The sequence below is a fragment of the Heteronotia binoei genome, chromosome 1 (genome assembly GCF_032191835.1).
Source record: "Heteronotia binoei isolate CCM8104 ecotype False Entrance Well chromosome 1, APGP_CSIRO_Hbin_v1, whole genome shotgun sequence".
Taxonomy (NCBI): domain Eukaryota; kingdom Metazoa; phylum Chordata; class Lepidosauria; order Squamata; family Gekkonidae; genus Heteronotia; species Heteronotia binoei.
The window spans coordinates 182,483,679-182,507,979 of NC_083223.1; the positions used below are offsets into that span (position 1 = coordinate 182,483,679).

At 43.7% G+C, this 24,301-nt stretch overlaps 1 protein-coding gene across 1 annotated transcript in view; it reads right to left on the minus strand.

Moving 5' to 3' along the window:
- KIF6 (kinesin family member 6) overlaps positions 1–24,301 on the minus strand; it is a 410,723-nt gene that overhangs the window by 150,908 nt on the left and 235,514 nt on the right. Inside the window, exon 15 of the mRNA XM_060245036.1 lies at positions 7,298–7,353. Within this exon, the coding sequence (XP_060101019.1) occupies positions 7,298–7,353 (56 nt within the window). The remainder of the gene's footprint in view (positions 1–7,297; positions 7,354–24,301) is intronic.

Below are 24,301 nucleotides of genomic sequence, written 5' to 3' on the forward strand. Positions count from 1 at the left end.
CCAGTGAGAAGTCTATCTTACTTTTTCATTTCCCACATCTGTGGATAATTTGGAACTTGAGTGTAAATGAGTCCCAAAGTAGTTACACTACTTAGATGAAAAGTTGAAAAGTTAAATGCTGTGAATGCTCACCAAGCAGAATTCTTGCCCCTAAAATGAGTTAGTTTGTGCTTCGAAACACTGGGTAAAGACCTATGTAACATTCCCAGTGTGGTAGAAATGGTTTGAACACACATTCCATTCACTGCATTCCAAAGTGTTTGCTTTCAGGGCAGAGAATGTGTGTTAAACCACTTCTACCACACTTAGAAGATCTGCCTGTCTTCAGCCCAAGTTGCATGAATGGTCATTATGTAAATAATATAGTCTTTGACACCAAAAGATGAAGAAATTGGCAACCACAGCTGATACTAGTGTCTGGAGCCTGAGGTACTTTCATGTTCATTCCTGTGGCCCTGAAAAAAAAAAGATGATGTATCCCAGATACTTTAAGCCTTCCTTACCAGCAACCCTACATATTTGGGCTAGGAATTATTTACTGTTAATAGTTGTTATATTGGTATCCTGCCTTTCCTCCAAGGAGCCTAGAAGACAATGTTATCTTTTCAGAAATCCTGTGAGATAATTAGGTGATTATCAGTGCAATCCTAAGGGGGGGGGGGCTGAAAGTGCTTTGGGAGCGAACTAACCACTACGTTGGCAGAAGTCTGAGTTGAGCCACTCTACACCCCTCCACGCCTGCACAAATGGGAGTTGCGCCAGTCTACGGTCACCTCAGCATATGTCCACCCATGGCTGGCAGCAGAGCAGTGCCCCGTCCTGCCTGTGGCGCAACTGGGGTGGAGAGAGCCACGCCAGAGGAGGAGGGGGTGGCCCCAGGGGGGTGGCTGGTGTTAGTTGGCTCCCAAAGACCTTCTAGCCTGGGAACACCTCCTGCAAAATGTGTATATTTATGACAACAAAAATGTTGACATATCCCATAGACACTCATTGAAACAGTCCACCGCCGCGCATGCCTGCAAACCCCTTAGAGAGCCATGTAATTGCCTCACCAATCCCATCATATCCTGGGCTGGGCGAGCCCCCACCCCAACACCCAATCATCACTCCCCATTTCCAAGAAAAGCTTCCACCCCAGCCTTGCACAACTCTTCAGGTAAGGTCGGGCATGCGGCACAGGACACTGTCACAGAGCTCCCTGCTGTGTGGATTTAGCATAAGGGCTGAAGCAGTTTGGTGGTGGGAGCTGCACACAGAAGGCACATAGACAGTACAGTGTGATCTCTTTGACTTGCAAGGAGGAGAGCAAAGTCTCCACTCCCTGGCTAACCTCTCCTGTTTCCAAGCCCCAACAAGTATTCAGCCTCTGGAGGCTGAGTGCGCAAGGGTGTTTGCACATGGATGGGTAAGTGCAATTGCACACCCTCAAGTTCCCCCCCTCCCCTCATTCGAGGCTAAGCAGATTGACAACATCCCCGGCACTGGAACCTGGCAGCAAGCTTGGGCATGGGGTGGTCGCCACAGCCCTGCATGCCCCGGTCTGTCCTTTGCCTTGCTCCCATCGCTGGCAGGCCACTGGGGGTCTGGCAGCTGCTCCCTTGCCTGTGGGGAGGCAGGTCAGTGACTGTCCCTTTAAGAGAGTCCCTGGCTAAGACACAGCCCCATGCTGCAGCTGCCGTGGCTGAGGAATTCCAAGCAAGCCAGGAATGCTTTAATCCAGGACAGGTGTGTGTGTGTTGGCTGGTTTCATCATATGCTGTGGGTTGATATTTCTATACACCCCCCCACACCACCTCTGCTGCCCATGTCAGGACGGGACCTCCCTGGCTGCAAGTGGCATGGCACTGCTCCCCGAGTGCAAAGGGTCTCTGTCTCTGTTTTGCAGGTTGGAATTCAACAGAGAGGCTTCTGTTTGTGGCGATTCGAGCCTCGCCCCCCCCCCTCCCGCTCTACTCAGTCAGCCCTTCCTGCCCTCCGCATGGGAATGTCTTGGAGGGCGGGATAACTTATTCCTTGGGAAGGGGAGAGGGGAAGACTCCTCACTCCTTTCCCCTCCCCAGCTTGCCAGGACTTCTTTCCTTTGACTTGGACCATATGCCTGTGATTGGCACAGTTCTCTGTCTGGGGGTGGGGAGGAACAGGCAATCAGCCTCTCTGGGGCCACCTCTCCCCACCCCGACTGTCATGTGCCACAAGCCTGCGCCAGGACTGGCCAATCCGGGTGCCCTGGGATTCTGCCTCCACCTTGGCCACACCAGCAGAGTTGCCGTGGCGATGGCCCCACATGCAGCGAGCTATGGTTCTTCCACATGCGGTGAGCTATGTGAGTGGAACAAAGCCCTTAGGAAGTGGACGAGCGGTGCCTCAATCATGTCACAGCCAGCCACCACGGAAGTTAGGATTGGGCTGCCCAAGAAACTGCCTGTAAATTGCTAATTAGTAGAATCTGTGTCAGTATTGAGTCTGCCTTTACACAGTCTGACAGCTCTAATGTGACAGCAAGTGATCTAGCTGGCAGGCTAGGTCACAGTGACCTTATCTACAAGCCGGTTCTAGCCGGTAAGGGACAGGTGGAAAGTACCTGCTGAGTCAGCATGACTGTGGACTGCCAGGATTGGCTGATGGAACTATATATGGACTGTGCTACCAGTGCACAGGTCTCTCTTCGAGGAGTCACATGCTGACGGAGCACTTTGGTCCTATAGTTGATGTATATCTCTGCACTAGTGAGCACGTTGTATATAATCTGTAAATACACTGTTTTAGCACTAGCTGCAGGTGTCTGGCTCACTTCTTTACTGGGGCTCACCATTGTACACATCACACCGCTCACTCTGCAAACACCCGCACCGTCAGGGTTATGGGCCCAGCACGCTTCTGCTGCGTGGAGGAGCAACGTGAGTGTTGAGCTGACCGAGAGTTGTGAAGGAGCCGTTGGAGGACAAAAAGTACCAGCTATCTCAATCCGAGAGCCAGGGGGAGGATGGCAGCCAGCTGTTTGGAGGAGTCTGCGTCATGGCTCAGCAGCAGCTTGCAGTGGCCGTCGAGAAGCTTAATTCAGCCAACTACGCAGTGTGGAGCCTACGAATGGAACACTATCTCAAGCGTGAGGGTCAATGGCTGTTTGTAAGTAATCCCCCTGCCGTGTTATCTCCTGACGAGACTGTGTTGGCCGAGAAGGTGCTGGCAAACATTGTGCTAGCCGTGGGAGATGACCAGTTGATATATGTGCGTGGGAAGGACACTGCCAAGGCTGCCTGGGACGCGCTCAGTGGGGTATATGTTAGTACCACTGCAGGCTCCCTAATGGCCTTGACCAGAAAAATGTTCCGCACTTTAATGCCGGCTGGAGGGTGTGTAAGGCAGCACATCAAGAAGCTGACAGACTGCTTCGTGGAGCTTGAAGCCCGGGGCAAAACTGTTGCTCCTGACGACAGAGTGTATATTTTGTTGTCATCGTTGCCGCCGGAGTTTACACCACTAATTACCTCCCTGGAAATGGTTGATGTGGCTACTCTGACTACGGAGTATGTGTGTGCCCACCTGCATGATTTCCAGGAGAGGATTGCAGCTGTGAGCTATCTGGGAGTGTCGGCTGGAGAGCGTGTGGCTATTGGCTCGTCTGGGAAGGCGTCCAAGCAGGAGCCGGCTTGTGCTGCTGGCAGACAACCAAAGGCTGAAGAGGAGCCGACTGCACTGTCGGTCAGGCGTTGCTTTGGTTGCGGCTCATCCTCACACCTTTTGCGCGTTTGCCCTGAGAAAGGGAAGCGGCGTGGACGGAGGCAGCGAGAGCAGAGGGCCACCAGCAGATGTGAGGAAGAAGCCCGGCTGGTCACTTCTTCAGGAGAGAGTACCGGGTCTTTGTGGATATTAGACTCTGGTGCTGAGAGATGTTGACATTCCTGAACTCACTCATGTGAGATTAGCCGACGGTTCTTCCGCGGCTGTAACATGTAGTGGGAATGTAAATTTTCCTGTTTTGAATTGTACATTCCAGCATGTATTATGTGTCCCCTCGTTAAGATCTAATTTGCTAAGCATCAGCATGTTAATTTATGACGGCTATGAGGTGATATTTAAGAAATCCTGTTGTAAGATCTTAGGAGGTGGGGGGAAGCTACTTGCTACTGGAAAAAGGGATGGAAATGTATATGTGGTCCAGAGTGATTGTGCCCAGGCTGCACAAGTGTCTAATGTGCCAGTGCACGACCAATGTATCCATCTGTTACATAGAAGACTTGGGCATTGTGGGTTTCACGCACTGAAGAAGACCCTACAGATGGTGCCAGGTCTGAAGGTGAAGCCCTGTAGGTGTTACCTAGACTGCCAGGTCTGTAAAAAGACCAAGAGCAGGGCTTGTGCAGTGGCTAGAAAAAGCACCAGAGAGAGTAAGCGTGCTTTAGAGCTAATTCACCTCAATGTTATTGGCCCATTTCCCAAGAGTCTGTCGGGGAGGCAGTATTGCCTAGTGGCTACCGACGATTATACAAGGTATTCCTGGGTGTTTGCCATGAAGCACAAGTCCGAGGTGTACAAATTGTTTACCAAATGGGCTAAAGCGGTTGAAAGGGAGTTGGACTTGCATATCAAGGCAGTTCAAAGTGACCGCGGGGGTGAGTTTCTTTCAAATGAGTTTAAACGTTGGCTGGAGAGCCAAGGCATTGCTCACAGATTAGCAAACCCAGCCACGCCCCAGGAGAATGGGCTGGCTGAGCGGCATGGAGCTATCTTGCAGAACTTGATGTATAGTATGTTAGAGGATGCCAACTTGCCAATTGCATATTGGGCCGAGGCCATTTACTCCGCGGTGTATCTGTATAACAGAATTTGGAGCAAAGCTGTGCATGACATGCCTTATAGAAGGTTATATGGTAAAGTCCCTGACTTAAGATTTTTAAAGGTCTTCGGGACGCAGGCATGGGTTAATGTCCCCTCGGATAACAGGAGGGAGGGAGCTGGCCGGGCAGTACGCCTAACTTTTCTGGGCTACAAGCCAGAAACTTGGTGTTATCGCTTTTGTGATAAGAAGGCCAAGCTGACTTTCAGTCGGTCAGCAAGGTTTAACGAGCATACCAGCTGGCCTATATTACATGGTACTGAAAGGGAAGCTGTGTTGCTGCCAAGTACTGATAACAGTGCCGGAGTCCTGCCAGTTTGGTGTAGTGGTTAAGAGTGTGGACTCTTATCTGGGAGAACCAGGTTTGATTCCCCACTCCTCCACTTGCACCTGCTGGCATGGTCTTGGGTCAGCCATAGCTCTGGTAGAGGTTGTCCTTGAAAGGGCAGCTGCTGTGAGAGCCCTCTCCAGCCCCACCCACCTCACAGGGTGTCTGTTGTGGGGGAGGAAGGTAAAGGAGATTGTGAGCCGCTCTGAGACTCTTCGGAGTGGAGGGCGGGATATAAATCCAATATCTTCTTCTTCTTCTGCCAAGGGAGATTAAGCAGGTGCCAAAATCTCCCGGCCAAGAGCTAGCACCAAAGGAGGCAGAAGAAGCTGAGCCCAGTGCTAGCGCAGAGCCTCATGTGTCGAGTCAGGAGGTGGAACCTCTAAGCCAAGAGGTGGTGCCAGCCCAGGAGGTGGCAAGCAGTCAGTCTGGAGAAGACGAGCCCAGTGCTAGTGCAGGGCCTCGAGTATCTGCCAGAGCCACTAAGGGTATCCCTCCTGCTAGGTATAAAGTACCATATGTGACACTGATAACTAAACCAGATCCACCAGGGTTTCAAGAAACACTGAGGAAAAAAGCTGAAGCATGGAAGGTCTGGGTTGCAGAGTGAGGCGCGAAACAAGGAGGCTGAGGCCAAACGCCAGAGGGAAATGGCTGACCAGGACAGTGATAATGAGTGCTTGGATTGGAAATTGTGAATTGTAAATACCAAAGTGCAAATGTTTGATGCTGTCCAGAGAACAATGTACAGGCATGTGAGTGAACACTGCATAACATTGTGTATGATGTAAAGTTGTCAACTGTTTATGAAAATACTTAGGTTTACTGTGTACGGTAGACTAGGAGGTGTGTCAGTATTGAGTCTGCCTTTACACAGTCTGACAGCTCTAATGTGACAGCAAGTGATCTAGCTGGCAGGCTAGGACACAGTGACCTTATCTACAAGCCGGTTCTAGCCGGTAAGGGACAGGTGGAAAGTACCTGCTGAGTCAGCATGACTGTGGACTGCCAGGATTGGCTGATGGAACTATATATGGACTGTGCTACCAGTGCACAGGTCTCTCTTCGAGGAGTCACATGCTGGCGGAGCACTTTGGTCCTATAGTTGATGTATATCTCTGCACTAGTGAGCACGTTGTATATAATCTGTAAATACACTGTTTTAGCACTAGCTGCAGGTGTCTGGCTCACTTCTTTACTGGGGCTCACCGTTGTACACATCACACCGCTCACTCTGCAAACACACGCACCGTCAATCTGATCCTGGATTGCACCTATTCCAGTCCTGCATCCTAGCCACTCTATCTGAACACTCTATTAATTGGTTGCTTTGTAGACTATATGTCCAAAACCTTTGGACACATAGTCTATATACTTCTGAAGTACAGAATTATCTCTAATAGTCTGATTATACAATATATGAAATGTAAGTTGGGTTGAGGGAACTCAACCCAATTTAAGTTTCATGTGTGACCTCATAGTCATATTTTAGAAGAAGAAGATGATATTGGATTTATATCCCGCCCTCCACTCTGAATCTCAGAGTCTCAGAGCGGCTCACAATCTCCTTTACTTCCCTCCCCCACAACAGACACCCTGTGAGGTGGGTGGGGCTGGAGAGGGCTTTCACAGCAGCTGCCCGTTCAAGGACAACCTCTGCCAGAGCTATGGCTGATCCAAGGCCATGCTAGCAGGTGCAAGTGGAGGAGTGGGGAATCAAACCCAGTTCTCCCAGATAAGAGTCCGCACACTTAACCACTACACCAAACTGGCTCTCCAGCTTTAAAAGGGGAGGCGGGAAACAGCCCTGGAGTGCAGTGCAGCAGCAGGTGCTTCAGCATTCCCTCTTTTCCACCTCAAGTGTTTTTGCCATTAAATAATGGGTGGGGGAGGTATTTGTTTAGAATAGTGATGCCTCACATTCTGCTATGCTCCCAACCCATACCTCATTTCACATATATAATCAGACGCTTAAAGAAAAGACAGGCAATTGTGAAATTATGGATCTGTTTGGTGTTAACTGTAACACAAGTAAGCAAGTTCCCTCAGACCATCTATAACAGTTGAGCTCATGTAATCAAGGAATGTAGACATTATATATTAGAATATGAAAAATAAAATAGCCTACTTACTGATTCGGTTTCTTATCTCATTTACTTTTTCTCCCAGGGATTTTGCTTCTGAAAACCTATAGATAGAATGGTGCATTATAATTATATCAGTGATAAATGAAACTGATGGCATATAGCACAAATATATTACTATGACTTATCCATTAAGTTGAACTGAATCTGGGGTTAACTGAAATAGAATAAATTATGTGAGAGACATAATTTGCCCATCACAGCTTTTTTTTGCTAATTAAATTAAATAATATCCCTTCAAAAATTATCTTATAATAAGTAACACGTAATGCTTTCAACAATGAAGGAGTAAAACTTTTATCCTTTGGTCTATACATTATTTGTTTGTATTATTGGTTTGCACTGGCTGCCTATAGAGTACTGAGTCTGTTTCAAGGTGTTAGTTTTGACTTTTAATGCCTTGCACAGCCTGGGACCAACATATCTGCAGGACCATCTCTCCTCATATATGCCTCCGGAGATCGCGTTGTTTGGCCTCCCAAGATCTTTTGACCATTCCTGGCACAAAAGATGCCCATCTTGCCTCTACCAGGGCCAGGACATTTTCGGTCCTGACCCCGACCTGGTGGAATCAGCTCCCTATGGAGAGACGGGCCCTACCTGGTTTGTTAGCCTTCATAGGGCCTGTAAAGCAGAGCTGTTCCATCAGGCTTTTGGATGAGGCAACGGGCATCTATCTGTTAGATTGGTTGCATTCATCTAATTAACCCACATATTGCTCAGGAGTGCTGAAAAAAGAAAAGCAAGCTATTTCCTGTCTGCATGAATAAAAGATCCTGTGACATGTCTTGCAAGATTATGGATGTTAACCCTAGTGGTATGGTCAAATTAGTTCACTGGTAATTATGCTGCTACTGCAAAACTGCTATTCTTTACAACCTTCTTTGCTAGATTAACAGGCAGTAATATTTCCAATGTGCATTAAATTTTGATTCTTTCATACTGGGAGGTGACTTGGTTATAACTAAAATCAGGGCTTTTTTTGTAGCAGGAACTCCTTTGCAAATTAGGCCTCCAAGAGCTTACAGGGCCTACTGTAAGCTCTTGGAGGATTGGCTACATCAGGAATGTGTGACCTAATATGCAAAGGAGTTTCTGCTACAAAAAAAGCCCTGACTATAATCCATGTATGCAAAATACAAAAAGATTATCACTGCTTTTATTAGTTAGACGATATATTAACTGCTTCCTGGAGAACAAAGATCTTTCTAGCCAATCACATCATTCAAGACTGAAATATAGTCTACATAGGGTTATTCTGGAAAACTGTTTGGAAGCTGCAGACAGTGCCTAATAAAGTGGTTCATTTTCTGCTGAAGGAACCATATTACATCAGTGCTTGGTGGCACTGACTTAGATATCAGCTCACAGACACAATTCAATGTGTAAACTCTGAACAGTCTGGGACTAGTGCATATTTTGCATGCATACTAGTCCCTCAACTTATCTATTTATGAGATGCTTCTCTGGGTTTTGTCTTTTCACGTTAACCTGTTTCAAGACTCAGCAGTCAACAGGGGCTCTTTGTGGAATCCAATTATCAAATTCCCTTCTGTTAGAGTCCAACATTATATAGTAGGAAAAATAATAGAAGCAACCACAAAGAAGCAATAAAAACTAAAATTTATGTGTATTCCAGTGGGAACAGCAGTTCAGAAATGTCTTAGAATTAAGCATGAAGTTTACAAGATATCTGTCGTTGCCACCATATCTGGACGGTAAGGTGTGTATTTAAAGTACATAAGACACAAAATGTATTTTCTTATCCCACTTAGAGATTTAACTTTTGGAGACCTAATGAGGTGGGAGGAGGGGAATAAGCATGGCACTTCCAGCATCTCACACAACATTGGGCAAACTGTTAATAGCTTTAAAAATAACAAAGACTTTTGGGATGTCCACTTTGTGCTAACATTCAATTACATTTATTTATTTATTTATTTCCTTCCTTCCTTTATATGCTGCCGGTCTAGAAACCTGCTTAGTGACTCACAAATACTTTAATGAGATTTTAATCCTCATAGTATCTACTCACAAATGACTTAAAAGTTGCCTAAGTTTGTGAACAGTTCCTATTAAATTTCCACTGAAATGGAGAGTGATTATTCAAAGTACTAAAAGAGTGAGAATTTGGATGCTAGAACCCATCTGTTTTTTTCATATTTTGGGAACACTAGTGCAGAAAAATTATTCCGATTTATATATTTGCAAAAGCAAGCAAACAAAAAACATTGAGAAGGGGTGAAGCACAAGTCCTAGAAAATAACTCCAGGAACTATGTCATCCCTCCCAAAAATCCCACCCCCAAAATATCTAAATCTGGTTATTTTTCTACATTGGCATCCCAGAAGTAGAAAAAAATGGACAAGTCCTGCCATCTATACTCCCATTCTTTTAGTAATTTAAATAATTACTCTGCATTTTAAGTGGGAATGTTACTAGGAATTGTTACTGGCACTGCACTGGTTTTATGCTGGATATCCATTCATTTTATTTGGGTTTTCTGGCTGGGTGCAATGTAAAGGGCTTAAAAAAATATTTTATGCTTTCCAGAACTGCGAATGGAGCTGGCATTGTTGTTTTTGTTTCCTTTCCTATAGCGAACTCAAACGAATAATATGTAAAATCAACTTTCTAAAACAATGTACCCAGATAAGATTCTTCTTTACACTAATCAAGATGCCTGGGGATATGATTGCAAATGAAGCCTCTCCTCCATACCCAGAATGAATGCTTCTATGCCATTCTTCTCTTTGCACAGAAATTAACCTACCAAAGTTTTGACATGACTTGTCTTTTAATCAGCACAACTTTTTTGTTACTGATTTTCTTCACACACACATGCACACATTTCCCCTTCATTCAACACGGAGGGATTGCCTCATCCAAGCTTCAGTTATTTAACAGAACCATTAGGGAACTATATTTGAAAAATTAGTACCATTGTCAGTCAACTATTTTGAACCATTGACCTAACAAAGGCATAGTCAATCAACAGAACACTACTGCAAACCATTATGGGATATTTGGTCTAAGCCTCTGAAGAAACACACATAGAAGGTGACCATAAGTCACAAAAAACAAAGACAGTGAAGAAGTGCTAACAATGAAAAAAAAAAAAAGAGAAGTGCTAACAATGAAAAAAGAAAAGGCAAAGGGTAGAAAAGCTAGATAATATAGAATAGTAGACTAGAATGATGGTAAAATATATCACGGCTTAAATTTTGACCAGTAACTGAACAAGGTGTTGTGTTGTTTTTTCTTTAACATGACACGAAATAAATTGTGGTTTAGACAAGCAGATGAATCTGGGAATCCCTTCTGCATCCCTGGGAGGAGATCTAGCTGTTTCACAGCATAACAGAAGGAAGCCAATAGATCCACTGCTGGGAGAAACTAGTACATTTATGGTGTAAATAGAATGACAGACATTCAATGGTGAGCTTGCTGTGGAAGTGCACTCATTGTACCTGTGACACCCATATAGTTAGGAGTGGGCACACGGGAAACATTTTTTCTGCTGGAAGACCAAGCTGCATTTGCCCAACACTGACTAGCCTGTCCTTGTGCCAACTTTCAAACAATTTCTTCCCTTCCCATAACAGATATGTATAAAACACTGACTGGCTATATTGCAGTGTACCTACCAACACCACCTCTCAGGTGATGTCAAAGTGAAAAAATACTGTGAGCAAAGGCCCCCTTCAATTCTATAAACAGACATTGTGATCTCTGGCTTAGCAGGCAGGGTGCTTTAAAACGCGTAGAACTCTCAAACATCTGCACCAGGCATAGGCCTTGTCTGACCTATGCCAACTATTTTCGGGATTTCTATTATCCAAGCAGCCATCATATAGCTTGGATACCAACACAGCTACACAGGCTCCCAGCTGACATCGTGTTCCGGCTACAGAACAGACAGAAAGTGCGCCTGTCCTGAGCTGTCCAGCTTCATGGTTTCAGCATAGCTGCTCCAGTCTCGCTGTTCCAGCCTTCTGGTGCAAGGGAAGCCATTGCCCAGGTTAACAACAGCAGCTGTCAGCCTCCTGTCCCTTTGGAAAGCCATAGGAGTGAAGCAGGAGACCCACATACACAGGGTATACCTCGGACTTTGCATAAACCCATCAAGTTCTCTGCAAGCTGCATCCTGCCAGCCATCCTAAGCCAGACACTAAACAATGAACTGTGCAACACCAGATGTGTTAAAGATAATGGATGTTCCAGAGGAGGAGACCATGACTATTGTGTTTGTTGGGTGTCACTCTAAGATAATAATTTGACTCTATATTGACCCTTTTAGATAACCTTATCTAGGAATGTTACTCCCATCACCCTTAATCACTTTTCACATGTCATACCCCATGTGACCCTGCATCACATCCCACCTGACCCTGTGTCACAGCCCATCTGACAGGTCATCTGACCTGGTCCCCCTAAGGGCACCAGGTAGTCTTTAAAAGGTCAACCTCTCCTCTGGTGTGCTTCGGACAGTTACCCCACTCTGCTGTCTGAATCCACCCCCTAAACCTGATCAGTTTCGGGCCACCAATAGCAAGCTACTCCGGCCGTGTCTTGTTACCCTATTCACTTTTTGTCGCTATTGGAGCTTCAGATGAAGGTGACGACATATATAGTATCCCCTTGTCTGTGTTTTATCCCTATGTTACCCAAATCAATTTCATGTCTATTTTCCTAGGTCTGTGTGAGTGTTGTATGATTTTATTGTCTTGTATGTGTGTTCTATTTTTCTAATAAAATCCAATTATTTTATTTAATTAGTCTCCTCATCATTTAAGAGGGAGTTTCTGGAGGTCATCTCCTGTATACAGTGGTTTTGTATCCCACTGAGCCATAGTTGCCCAACTGTTAAATTCCCCAACCTCTCATTGAGGGCAATTTGGCTTACAATACACCTGCAAACAAACTTTTAATCAGATAATGTATTTTGGGCCCAAAATAAAGCAGTCATCCTACCAGCTCTCCATACACACTCATGCTTCAATTAGTTTTCATTTTAGAGAAAGGTATGATTGACGGTGTAGGAGTAATGGTGGGGGAAAAGAAAGCTTGCTCTGTCACCAAACCTGCCTCTAGCTTTAATTTCCTTTTCAAGGAACAGAAGTTCTGTGCTGCTTAGGGAGTAGCAAAGTTGTGCTACCATTTTCTAATTCTTAGAGTTACTTGAGCAAAGGTACTTAAAATAACCTCTATGATACCAAATTTATTTTTATTATTATAACATTATTCATAATTAACGTCCAGGACTGGATCTACATTTGGGGGGGGGGGGCAAAATTAAAAAATGACGCCCCCTTATGGGCCCATTCTATCTTATGGGTTCATAGATAGAACGGACTCCATACCCAATTTGGCACCCCCCACCCCTGCCGAAAAAGAATTGTGCGGTTCTTTAGATTCAAGGTATTAAAGATAACTCAAGTTTCAATAAATCAAGGATACCTGTGGGGTGACTCATTCTGTTATGGTTTTTGTGGCCAAGACAGTACACTTCTCATGAAATTCTGAATGGTTACTCAGATGTGTATAATCATCATTGTTAAGACTGAAGACATAACTATAGCACTTAACTGTTAAGTGAGCCCTAGGTTTAACTGATGATCTGGGCAAGATTTGGTCTAGCAAAAACTATTGGCAAAACCCACAAGTTCCATTTTTGTCTAGCAAAACAAGAAGTGGAATAAAGCTAAGAAATAGCACTTTTCCACATGAGAGGCATACTTTGGTAACTGTCTCTTCTCAATTATTCAATTTTTATTTCAGATTGTCAGCAGCCGGTATTTTAGGTCTCCACACCCTTACTTGCTCATGCTCACTTGTTTTAAAAACTGAATCCAGCATATATAATTGGAACATCTTGGAAGGCTCCTCAAAACTTTAATTCTGATCTGAGCAGGGCAGAAGTTGTGGAAACTTTGTGCTATTTTAAAAAATATCTGGTATTTCTGAAATTGGGTTAATACAATTAACTCAAAAAAGGGGAGAGAATTCCAAACATAAGATTACCCAAGGAAAACACAGACCCTACCCAGAACTAGTGGGGTGTAGTGAATCAAGAGTGGACTAAGACTTGAGTGATCTGGGTTCAAAATGCCATTTCTGCAATGGAAGCTCACTGGATTACCTTGGGCCTGTCACAAATTCTCAGCCTGGCCTACCACACAGGGTAGTTGTGGGAAAATGGAGGAGGGAACAATGTTTTTAGAACAATGTTCTAAAGGTCACTTTGAGTCTGAACTAGGGAGAAAATGTAATATAAATAAATGCAAATACATAACAGTAAGCCAGTGCAAAGTGCAAAGCCGTAGAATCTTGAAGACATCTGGGAACAGTGGTTTTGTGCCTCAAGGAATAATGTCATTTTGTTCCAGTCCTGTTTGTTTTCATGGAATCAAGAAAAAGAATTCTTGCACAAATGGCTAAAATCCACCTCTCTCAAGAGAAAGGACATTAGTATTCAGGCTCTTTAAAAATATCACAAACAAAGAGGTCTGTTTGCAACCTGTTTTGCCTCCTGTCCTGCTTAAGGGAGTCTCTATACACAGAGGCAGCAAACCCTTGAATACTGTGCTAGTAGGAAGCAGCTGGGGAGGGCCTCAACATCTATGCCCTGTTTGGCTCTACAGGACAACTGGCTGGTCTCTGTGTAAACAGTATGTTGAGCTAGATGGACCACTACCCTGATCTTCTGCCTCATTTTGGAAGTCTTTACAGTCCTTCTAGACATCTGTGGATGGGTACCAGGTAAAATCAGAATTTGGGAGGGAAAACAAACAAAATTCCAAACAAGTGACAACTGGCAAGGAACAGCTTTGCTGTGCTATTCCCCACTGGGCAAAGAATGTGATTACATATTCCCTGATTTTGGAAACCTTCAATTTTAATTCGCTATGAAGTACATTTGTGAGCACCTGATGAAAATGTCTTAACCCTTGGAGAGCAGTAATCATTACAGGCAACTTACCTGGTACTTTTTTCTCTGGCATTTAAAACTTCCATCTCTGAAAATCACTCAGCCTTGTCTGTAATAGCCAGTTTTGCTGGATCTTGGAAGCCCTTTCAGTTAAATCAAGCTTTTCATCATAGTAATAGTATTTAATTTAAGAACATAAGAGAAGCCACGTTGGATCAGGCCAGTTGCCCATTTAGTCCAACACTCTGTGTCAAACAGTGGCCAAAAAACCAGTTGCCATCAGGAGGTCCATCAGTGGGGCCAGGACATTAGAAGCCTTCCCACTGTTGCCCCCTCAAGCACCAAGAATTCAGAGCATCAATGCCACAGACAAGAGAGTTCCATCAATATGCTGTGACTAATAGCCACTAATGGACCTCTGCTCCATATGTTTATCCAATCCCCTCTTGAAGCTGTCTATGCTGGCAGCTGTCACCACCTCCTGTGGCAGTGAATTCCATGTGTTAATTACCCTTTGTGGGAAGAAGTACTTCCTTTTATCAGTTCTAACCCAACTGCTCAGCAATTTCATTGACTGTCCACAAGTTCTCGTATTGTGAGAAAGGGAGAAAAGTACTTCTTTCTCTACCTTCTCTGTCCCAAGCATAATCTTGTCAACCCTCAGTTGACGTTTCTCCAAGCTAAAGAGCCCCAAGTGGTTTAATCTTTCTTCATAGGGAAAGTATTTCAACCCTTGAATCATTCTAGTTGCCCATTTCTGCACTTTTTCCAATGCTATAGTATCTCTTTTGAGGTGCGGTGACCAAAATTGTACATAGTAGTCCTCATTTGCACTTGGTCACATTGAACCTCATCTGCCACATTGACACCCACTCACCCAGCCTTGACAGATCCCTTTGAAGTTTCTCACAATCCTCTCTGGTTTTCACCACCTTGAACAATTTAATGTCATCTGCAAACTTAGCCATTTCACTGCTTACTCCCAACTCCAAATCATTAATGAACAAGTTAAAAAGCATGGGACCCAGTACTGAGCCCTGCAGCCCCCCAATGCTTACCATCTTCCACTACAAAAATTGCCCATTTATACTCACTCTGTTTCCTATTAATTAGCCAGTTTTTGATCCACAAGAGGACTTGTCCTTTTACTCCATGACTCTCGAGCTTACTAAGTAGCCATTGATGAGGAACTTTATCAAAAGCTTTCTGGAAGTCAAGGTAAACAACATCTATTGGGTCTCCTTGGTCCACATGTTTGTTCACCCCCTCAAAGAACTCTAGCAGGTTAGTGAGACAAGATCTTTCCTTGCAGAACCCATGCTGAGTATTCCTCAATAACTTGTGTTCATCAATGTGCCTGCTCATTCTCTCTTTGAAAATGGTTTCCACCAACTTTCCCTGTATTGAAGTCAGACTGACTGGCCTGTAATTTCCTGGATCTCCTCTGGAACCCTTTTTAAAGATGAGGGTGACATTTGCTAACTTCCAGTCCTCAGGAACAGAGGCAGATTTCAATGAAAGATTACATATTTTTGTCAGGAGATCCACAAGTTCATCTTTGAGTTCTTTCAGAACTTGGATGTATGCATCCGAACCTGGTGACTTATCAGTTTTTAATTTGTCTATCAGTTGTAGGACCTCCTCTCTCATCACCTCAATCTGACTCAGGTCCTTCAACACCCCTCCCAAAATCAGCGGTTCTGGAGTGGGCAAACACTTCTTATTTTCCACAGTGAAGACAGAGGCAAAAAAGGCATTCAGCTTCTCAGCCACTTCCCTATCCTCCTTCAGTGATCCTTTTACTCCTTGGTCATCCAGGAGGCCCACTGCCTCCCTGGTTGGTTTCCTGCTTCTAATATATTTGAAGAAATTTTTATTGTAGGTCTTTCTGTTTTTTGCAATACATGCCTCATAGTCCCTTTATGCCTGACTGATCCCAGACTTTGCATTTGATTTACCACAGCCTGTGTTCCCTTTTATTAATATCACTTGGACTAGTTTTCCATCGCTTAAAGAAATCCTTCTTACCTTTTACAGCTTTCATTACTTTGTTAACCAGGCAGGCTTTTTTAACACCTATTTTTGCCTTTCCTGACTTGTGGTATATATTTTATCTGAGCTTCTAGGATTGTAGTTTTAAATAGCCTCCAAACTTCCTCAAGGGTTTTGATCCTATTTACCTATCCTTTCAGTTTCCTCTTCACATGCCTCATCTCAGGGAATTTACCTCTTTTAAAACTAAAAGTGGTTGTGTTGGTCTTTTGGGGCAACTCCCTATTTATACAAATGGTGAAATCAATAACATTATGGTCATTGCTTCCAAGTGGTGCAATCACTTTTACATCTCTCAGCAGGTCTTGGACATTAGTTAGGACCAAGTCCAGGATTGCCCCATCCTTGGTAGATTCTGTGATCATCTGTTCCATAGCACAATCATTGAGAATGTCTAGAAACTCAATCTCTTTCTCCTGACCAGAACACATAAAATCACCTATTATGACACAGTTTTTACATTTAACCGCTATCTTTAATTCTTGCATCATTTTATAATCAAACTCCCAGAGTTAAACTTCCTTTAGGGTCAATTATTTCGACTCAAAACATTTCTAGAAGAGAATCTAATTCTCTTATCTTCTCAATCTTACTGGACAATCTTACTGGCTCTGATATACAGAGCCACCCCACCTCCAACCCTTCCCTCTCTGTCCTTCCAACTTATATGTGGTGTGCCACAGGGTGTGCTTCTGTCCCAGATGTTATTTAACATCTATATGCGCCCCCTTGCCCAGATTGACAGGAGGTATGGGGTGGGATGTCTCCAATATGCAGATAACACCCAGCTCTATCTATTGAGGAGTGGCCAGTCCGACTGTACCACAGGAAACCTAGACCCGGCTCTTTAAGCCTTGACATCTCGGCTCAGGCTGAGTTGGCTGAAGCTGGATCTGAAAAATATGAAGGTTCTCTATCTGAGCCTGGGTGGTCTGGGAAGGGAGATCCCTTTGCTGGCTCTTGACAGGGTGCCACTAATACTGGCCCCTAAGGTCAAGAGCTTGGGAGTGCTCCTGGAGTCCTCTCTGTCAATGGAGGCTGAGGCAGCAGTTTTCACCTCCAGCTGAGGAAGACTCAGCATGGCTTCTGTAAGGGAAGATCTTGTCTCACTAACCTGGAGCATGACAACTTAGCAATGGTGATCCACACTATGGTCACCTCGAGAATAGATCACTGTAATGCTCTCTACATGGGATTACCCTTGACTCTGACTCAGAAACTACAACTAGTGCAAAACAGAGCAGCATGGCTGTTCCCCCCCCCCCATAAAATATGCTTTTATTGTATAACACATATATACAAACAAAAAAGAAAATATATACTGTCAACAGTCATTACAGTCAAGATCTTTCACCCATCCCCCTGAGCTGGAGGGGTAAATTTACAACACCATTTCAGATTTCTCATGTCAATTCCCATGCTATTAATCCATGAATACAGTGGATCCCAAATCTTTTGACGATCCTGAAGGTTACCCCCCCTTAATCTCGTGGTTAACATGTCTAACTCTGCAGCTTCTAAAACCTTAAGTAAAAATTCATTTTTGTCAGGTATTTTAGGGACCTTCCAATATTGTGCATATAGCAATCTAGCTGCTGTGATTATATGTAACAACAATTGCTTAGATGTCTTAGACATTTTTCCTTTAACAATGCTCAGTAGATATAATTCGGGGGTATGAGGGAGGCTTAATTTGAAAATTTTCTGACACCAATCATATATTTGGGCCCAAAATTTTTTTGCGTAGCTACACTGCCACCATATGTGATAAAGAGTGCCTTTAATTCTGCCACATTTCCAGCATTTGTTGGAGTACTTCGTATAGATCTTAGCCAATCGGGCAGGGGTTAGGTACCATCGGTACGCCATCTTGTAGAGGTTTTCTTTATATATAGTTGATTTAGTTAGTCGTATATTCTGTCGCCAAATTTCGTCCCATTCCTTCAGTTCAATATTATAGCCAAAATCTTGAAGCCATTTTATCCAACTCTCTTTGATTGATTCGTCTTGCATTTTTTCCTGTAACATCCAATTATATATTTTTGAAATAAGTTTCTGCTCGTCTTGCATTATCATGTCCAATTCATTTAATTTACTATAAAACCCCATTACCTTGTCGACTTGGAATTTAGAATTGATTTGCATCTTAGTCCACCAATCTACCTGGATGTTATCTTTCGTTAGTCTTAAATTGTGAGCGTTGTCTAATAAAGTACCATAATTGTAGTTATAGTCCCAATTATAAATATTAGGGTGTATAGAGGCTTCAACTGGTGATACCCAATAGGGTACCTTTGTATAGAATGTTTTCTTTATTTCAATCCATGTCTTAAGAATAGACTTCCTAATTATATGTCTGCAAAAAACGTTCTTTCCCGAAGGCATTTTGTACCAAATATACGAGTGCCAACCACGGGTTAGACCGGTACCTTCCAGCAATAACAGTCTCTTATTTTCTAACAGAAACCATTCTCTCGCCCAAACCAGGCAACAAGCCCAATAATAAAGCTTCCAGTCGGGTAAGGCAAAGCCGCCCTTCAGTTTGCTGTCTTGCAGAATCTTGAGTTTAATTCTTGGTTTTTTATTTTGCCAGATGAAAGCCGAAATTATCTTGTTAAGTTGTTTGAAAAAAAATTGGGGTAGTGTAATTGGAATCATTTGAAACAAAAAAAGTATCCTGGGCAGAACATTCATTTTAATAGAAGCAACTCTTCCCAGCAGTGAAATTTGTAGATCTTGCCATCGGGTCAAATCAGCTTGGATTTCTTTTAATATTTTATCATAGTTGTCCTTTTGTAGTGTTCTCAAATCGCTGGTTACATAAATACCCAAGTATTTCACTTTCTTCTCATGTTTAAATCCGGATTCTTCTTCCAAATGTGCTATTTGTTCCTTTGACATATTTTGTGATAGGAATTTAGTTTTAAAAACATTCACTTTAAAGCCAGATACCACACTATATTGTTTAAGTCTCTCCTTTAGTTGGGCAATTGAGTGGATGGGATCTTCTATGGCAAACAATACGTCATCAGCAAAGACCTGAATTTTATAGATGTTGTCCTTAATTTTAACTCCTTTAATTTCTACGTCATCTCAAACACTCTTAATAAGGAATTCTAGAGTTAGTATAAAAAGCAGTGGGGACAACGGGCAGCCCTGTCTTGTGCCTTGTTGAATCTCAATCTTATCTGTGAGGTGACCATTGAATTTAATATTGGCACTTTGCCTGATATAGATGGCGTTCACCAGTCTAATGAATTTCTCACCACATCCGATGGCCTGCAGAGATTTTAATATGAAATTCCAATTTACTTTGTCAAAGGCCTTTTCAGCATCCAGCATAATACCTGCAAACTGCTCGTCCGGGCACTCACGATAGAACTCCAAAATATTTAATAGAAATCTTATGTTCTGAGTCATCTTTCTTCCGGGAATAAATCCCGTTTGATCAGAGTGAATCACCGATGAGACTACGTTTTTAAGTCTATTTGACAAGATAGCTGCATATACCTTGTAGTCCGCATTCAAGACCAATATAGGTCTATAATTTTTAATTTCATGAGGATCAGTTCCCTTCTTGTGTATTAAGGAGATTATCGCTTCGCTCCATTATGCAGGAATTATAGCCGAGTCTTGGATATCCTCTATCAGCTCCTTATACGGGATAAGCAGGACCTCCTCAAATGTTTTGAAGAATTCGATGGGTAAACCATCGGGGCCTGGGGATTTATTCACTTTCTGTTTTTTGAGAGCTTCACATATTTCATGCATAGAGATAGGTTCTTCCAACCTATCTTTTTGGGCTTTGGTTAACTGCTGAATTTGAACTTGCTTAATATATTCTTCTTGGGACTGTTCCGTGATCTCCTGATTGGTGTACAAATTTTGAAAGAAGTTTTGAACTATTTCTTCCATTTGAGTTGTTTGAGAGACTTCTTCTTTGTTTTCATTCTTAAGTGAGGTGATGGTATTTTTCGCTTTTTCCTTTCTTAGCTTGTACGCCAACCACCTGCTGTTCTTATTTGCATGTTCAAAGTGAAACTGTTTTGCCCATTTCAGTTGTTTTTCTAATTCTTCCGTGAGGATTAAGTTAATTTCATGTTGAATGATTTGGATTTTTAATTTTATTTCTTTGGTGTTTCTCACTTTTTGTTGCTCTTCTTGTTCTCTTAATTGTGACAATAATTCTTTATAATTTTTCATCTTGTCCTTCTTTCTTTTTGTGGAATAACCAATTGCGATCCCCCTAAAAACGGCTTTGAATGCATCCCAGATAACCGGCATCGAAGTGTCTTTCTTCATATTGTGTTGGGAAAAAATCTGAATTTCTGTTTTAGCTTTTTCGACAAAGGGTTTTTCTTTCAAGATTTGCAAATTAAGTGTCAACGTGCTTTTGGAAGGGAACCCGCTAAGTTGATTTGTATGGGACTATGATCCGCGTAAATTTTAGGCAATATGTGCACTTGGGACCGCCTTTCTCCGTATGTTTCCCAGAGAGCACTGCATTTAGGGACACAAAATCTACTGTCTATCCCCGGACCAAGGGAGGCCAGACTGTTCTACTGTTCTACATGGACTAGGGCCTTTTCAGTGGTAGTACCAGAGATGTGGAATGCCCTCTTCGAGGCAATAAGGGCCCTGCGGGATCTTTCTCAATTCCATAGAACCTGCAAAACTGAATTATTTAGACAGGCTTTTAACACCTAACTGGGAGAGGACTGGAACCCTGCACCGCTGAGGAATTACGATCATTATAGGATCCCTGCCAGAAGAAAGAAAGATCCCACCTATATTGAAATTAAACAGCACCATAAAATGTTTTAAAATTGTTTTATTGTTTTAAAATTGCAATTGTAGATGTTTTTAACTGATTGTTAGCCGCCCTGAGTCCGCTTGCGGAGAGGGCGGAATAGAAGTCTAAATAAATAAATAAAACTTATATCCAGGAATCACCGTGTCCCACTGATTCTACTCATTTCACCAAGTTTCTGAAATACCCACAATGTCTATATTTTCTTCCAACACTAAGCATACCAACTCCCCGATTTTACCTTGGACACTTCTAGCATTTGTATAAAAACATCTATAATTTCCCAGGCAAGTTAGACCCGCAGTCTTTCTCCTGCCTTGAGACTTTGCCAGGCAGTTCATACTGTTTGTCACCACCTCAGTGGACAACTCTAATCCATTGCCTGGTAGAAAAGTGACAGCTAACCTGTCATCTCTTTGAGATGAGTCATCCCAAACCAGAGACATTTCATCTCCTGTAGGCTTCGTCTCAAGATTCAGTTTAAAAACTACTGTCACCTTTGTGGTTCCTTCTGAGGAACCTGGTTCCTTCTGAGGACAAGTGGAGACTTTCTCTTTTGTACAGCTCCTGCTTGTTCCAAAAAGCATCCCAGTGCCTAAAAAACTTAAACCCTTCCTCTCTACACCATCATCTCATCAACACAGTGAGACTCCTAATTTGTGCTTGTCTCTCGGGCCCTGTGTGTGGAACAGGTAGCACTTCTGAGGAGGTTACCTTGGAGGTCCTGGCCTTGAGTCCCCTGCCTAGCAGCTTAAATTTTTTCTCCAGGATCTCACGACTGCATTTCCCTACATCTTTGTTGCCAACATATACTATTACCACTAGCTCCTCCCCAGCACTGTCTATCAGCCTATCTACCACTCGTGTAATGTCCGCTACCTTCACACCAGGCAGGCAAGTCAATATGTGGTCAGTATGCAGTTTTGCCACCCAGCTATCTACTTGTCTAAGGATTGAATCACCAACTACCAAGACCACCCCCCCCCCGCCTTACCTGCCCAGGGATGGTTCCTTGGCGTGAAAGGATACCCACTCACCAACTGAAGACAAGGTCCCTTCTGAGGGCGCATTCCCCTTATCCTCAGCACGGTGCCCTGTTATCTCTCGACCCTCATACTCCCCGGCAGCAACAGGGCTGTCATGTTCAGAATGGGGTTCATCTAACAAGTCTCTGAGAGTCTTCTCCAAGTGCCTGCTCTATTTGCTCTATTCCGTCTCTGCTACTCCAGGTCAGCCACTTTGGCCTCAAGGGTGCAAAGGAGGACCAGGAACTCCTCCTTGCTCTGAGCACACACCCAAGACTTCTGTCCAGTGGGCAGATAGTCATACATGTGACACTCAGTGCAAAACATTGGAAAGTCCCCATCCCCCTGCTGGCATTCTACCTTCATAATAGCTTTTTAAATATATAATCCTCCCTTTAAATCCTTTTGTGTTTATGTGGCTCTCCTTATGGAAAGTCTACTTACCTTATTGGGAACACAAGGAAACTAGGGCCCCCACTTCCTGGTTCTTCTGGCTTCTTACAGAGCCCCCAGGCTAAGAGCCACAGGTCAAGAACCCTTTAGCTCTCACCTCAGCCTTGTAAATGCAAAGAAGGTGGGGCCAATAGTCAGCCCCAGGCAACACAGACATTCCCAATCAGCAACAGTCACCTACAGCCCACTCAAAACAAACAAACAGCAGTTCCCCAGCAACAACACAAACTCAGACTCTCAGCAACTTTCCCCAGCTGTTTAGAAAAGGCAGTTAAGAAAGACACTCACTCTTTCAGCAGCACACTTTTCCCGCTCTTCCCCAGAGCTCAACTGTAGTATTTGATTAACTGTATTATCTGAGCTCTCAACAGAGCTCAATTTGTAGTATTTGATTAATAAAGCACAGTATTATAAAATGGGAACCCAGACAATAATAGCGAATTTGGAGAGGAGTTTGCGATGAAGCTACAAGAACATCTTATAGGATGCTTATGAAATCCTATGAGATGGTAGTGAAGGCAACAAAAAAGGATTTTCATGAGACCTCCATTGTGTTGGCAAGCTCTCGCCCAACTCAATTGTTTCGGATAATTCGGTCTCTTACATCCCTCTCAAAGAGGACACAGAATAATAATAATAATTTGACCATAAACTGTGAGGCATTTGTGAACTTTACTGCAGATAAAATCTTGTCGCTCCATGGTGATCTCACAGTCAATATTGATACAGTGTGTGAACTGGAGGCCCCTTGGCCATCTTTGAACTCAGTCTTTGATACCTTCAGCTGGCTCTCCCAAGTCAAAGTTGACGGGATTGTGGATGCTGTAAAGCCAACCACCTGCCTCCTGATGAAAGCCAGCAGTGAGGGGTTGTGAGGTCCCCAGGAAGACATCATCCATTTGGTACAGGGACTTTTTAATGTGGGGCTGAAGAAGGCAGTAGTTGTCCCACTCTTAAAAATACCAAATTCAGTTCCTATAGATCTGACCAATTGCTGCCCGGTTTCTAATTTACCATTTTTCGGTAAGGTAACTGAAGGAAAGGTGGCCAAACAGCTCCAGGAATTTCTGGATGACAAATCAGTGTTAGATCCATTCCAATCTGTCCTAGCCATAGGATGGAGACTCCATTGGTTGTCCTCACAGATGATCTCTGCAGGCAAGTGGATCAAGGTGAGTCAGTGCTGCTGATTCTATTAGATCTTACAGCAGCATTCAACACAATTGACTATCATCTTCTGACTGCCTCACTAATGTAGGGATTCATGGGGCAGTCTTGCAATGGCTTACCTCATTCCTCCATGGTCAGGGACAAAGGGTGGCATTGGGAGTGTCAGTGTCTCCACAGTACCCACTTGAATGTGGGGTTCCTTAGGGGCACTCCTCTCCCTGATGTTATTCAACATTTATATGTGCCCCCTCACTCAGTTGGTGTGGAGTTTGGGGCTGGGGTGTCATCAATATGCCAATGACACCCAGCTATTTCTGTTGATGGGCAGCCAACCAGATACCATTCCCACAAATTTGGCCAAGGGTCTGGAGGCCACGGTTGGGTGATTAAAGCAGAGCCAGTTGAAACTGCATCCAGGCAAGATGAAGGTTCTGTGGCTGGGTGGGTGGGGACCTGTGGTTGGGTAGTCAACTCCTGGTTCTTGATAGGGTGCCCTTATCACCAGCTCCAACCCTCAAGTGTCTGGGCGTGATCCTGAAGGCCCAGGTTGT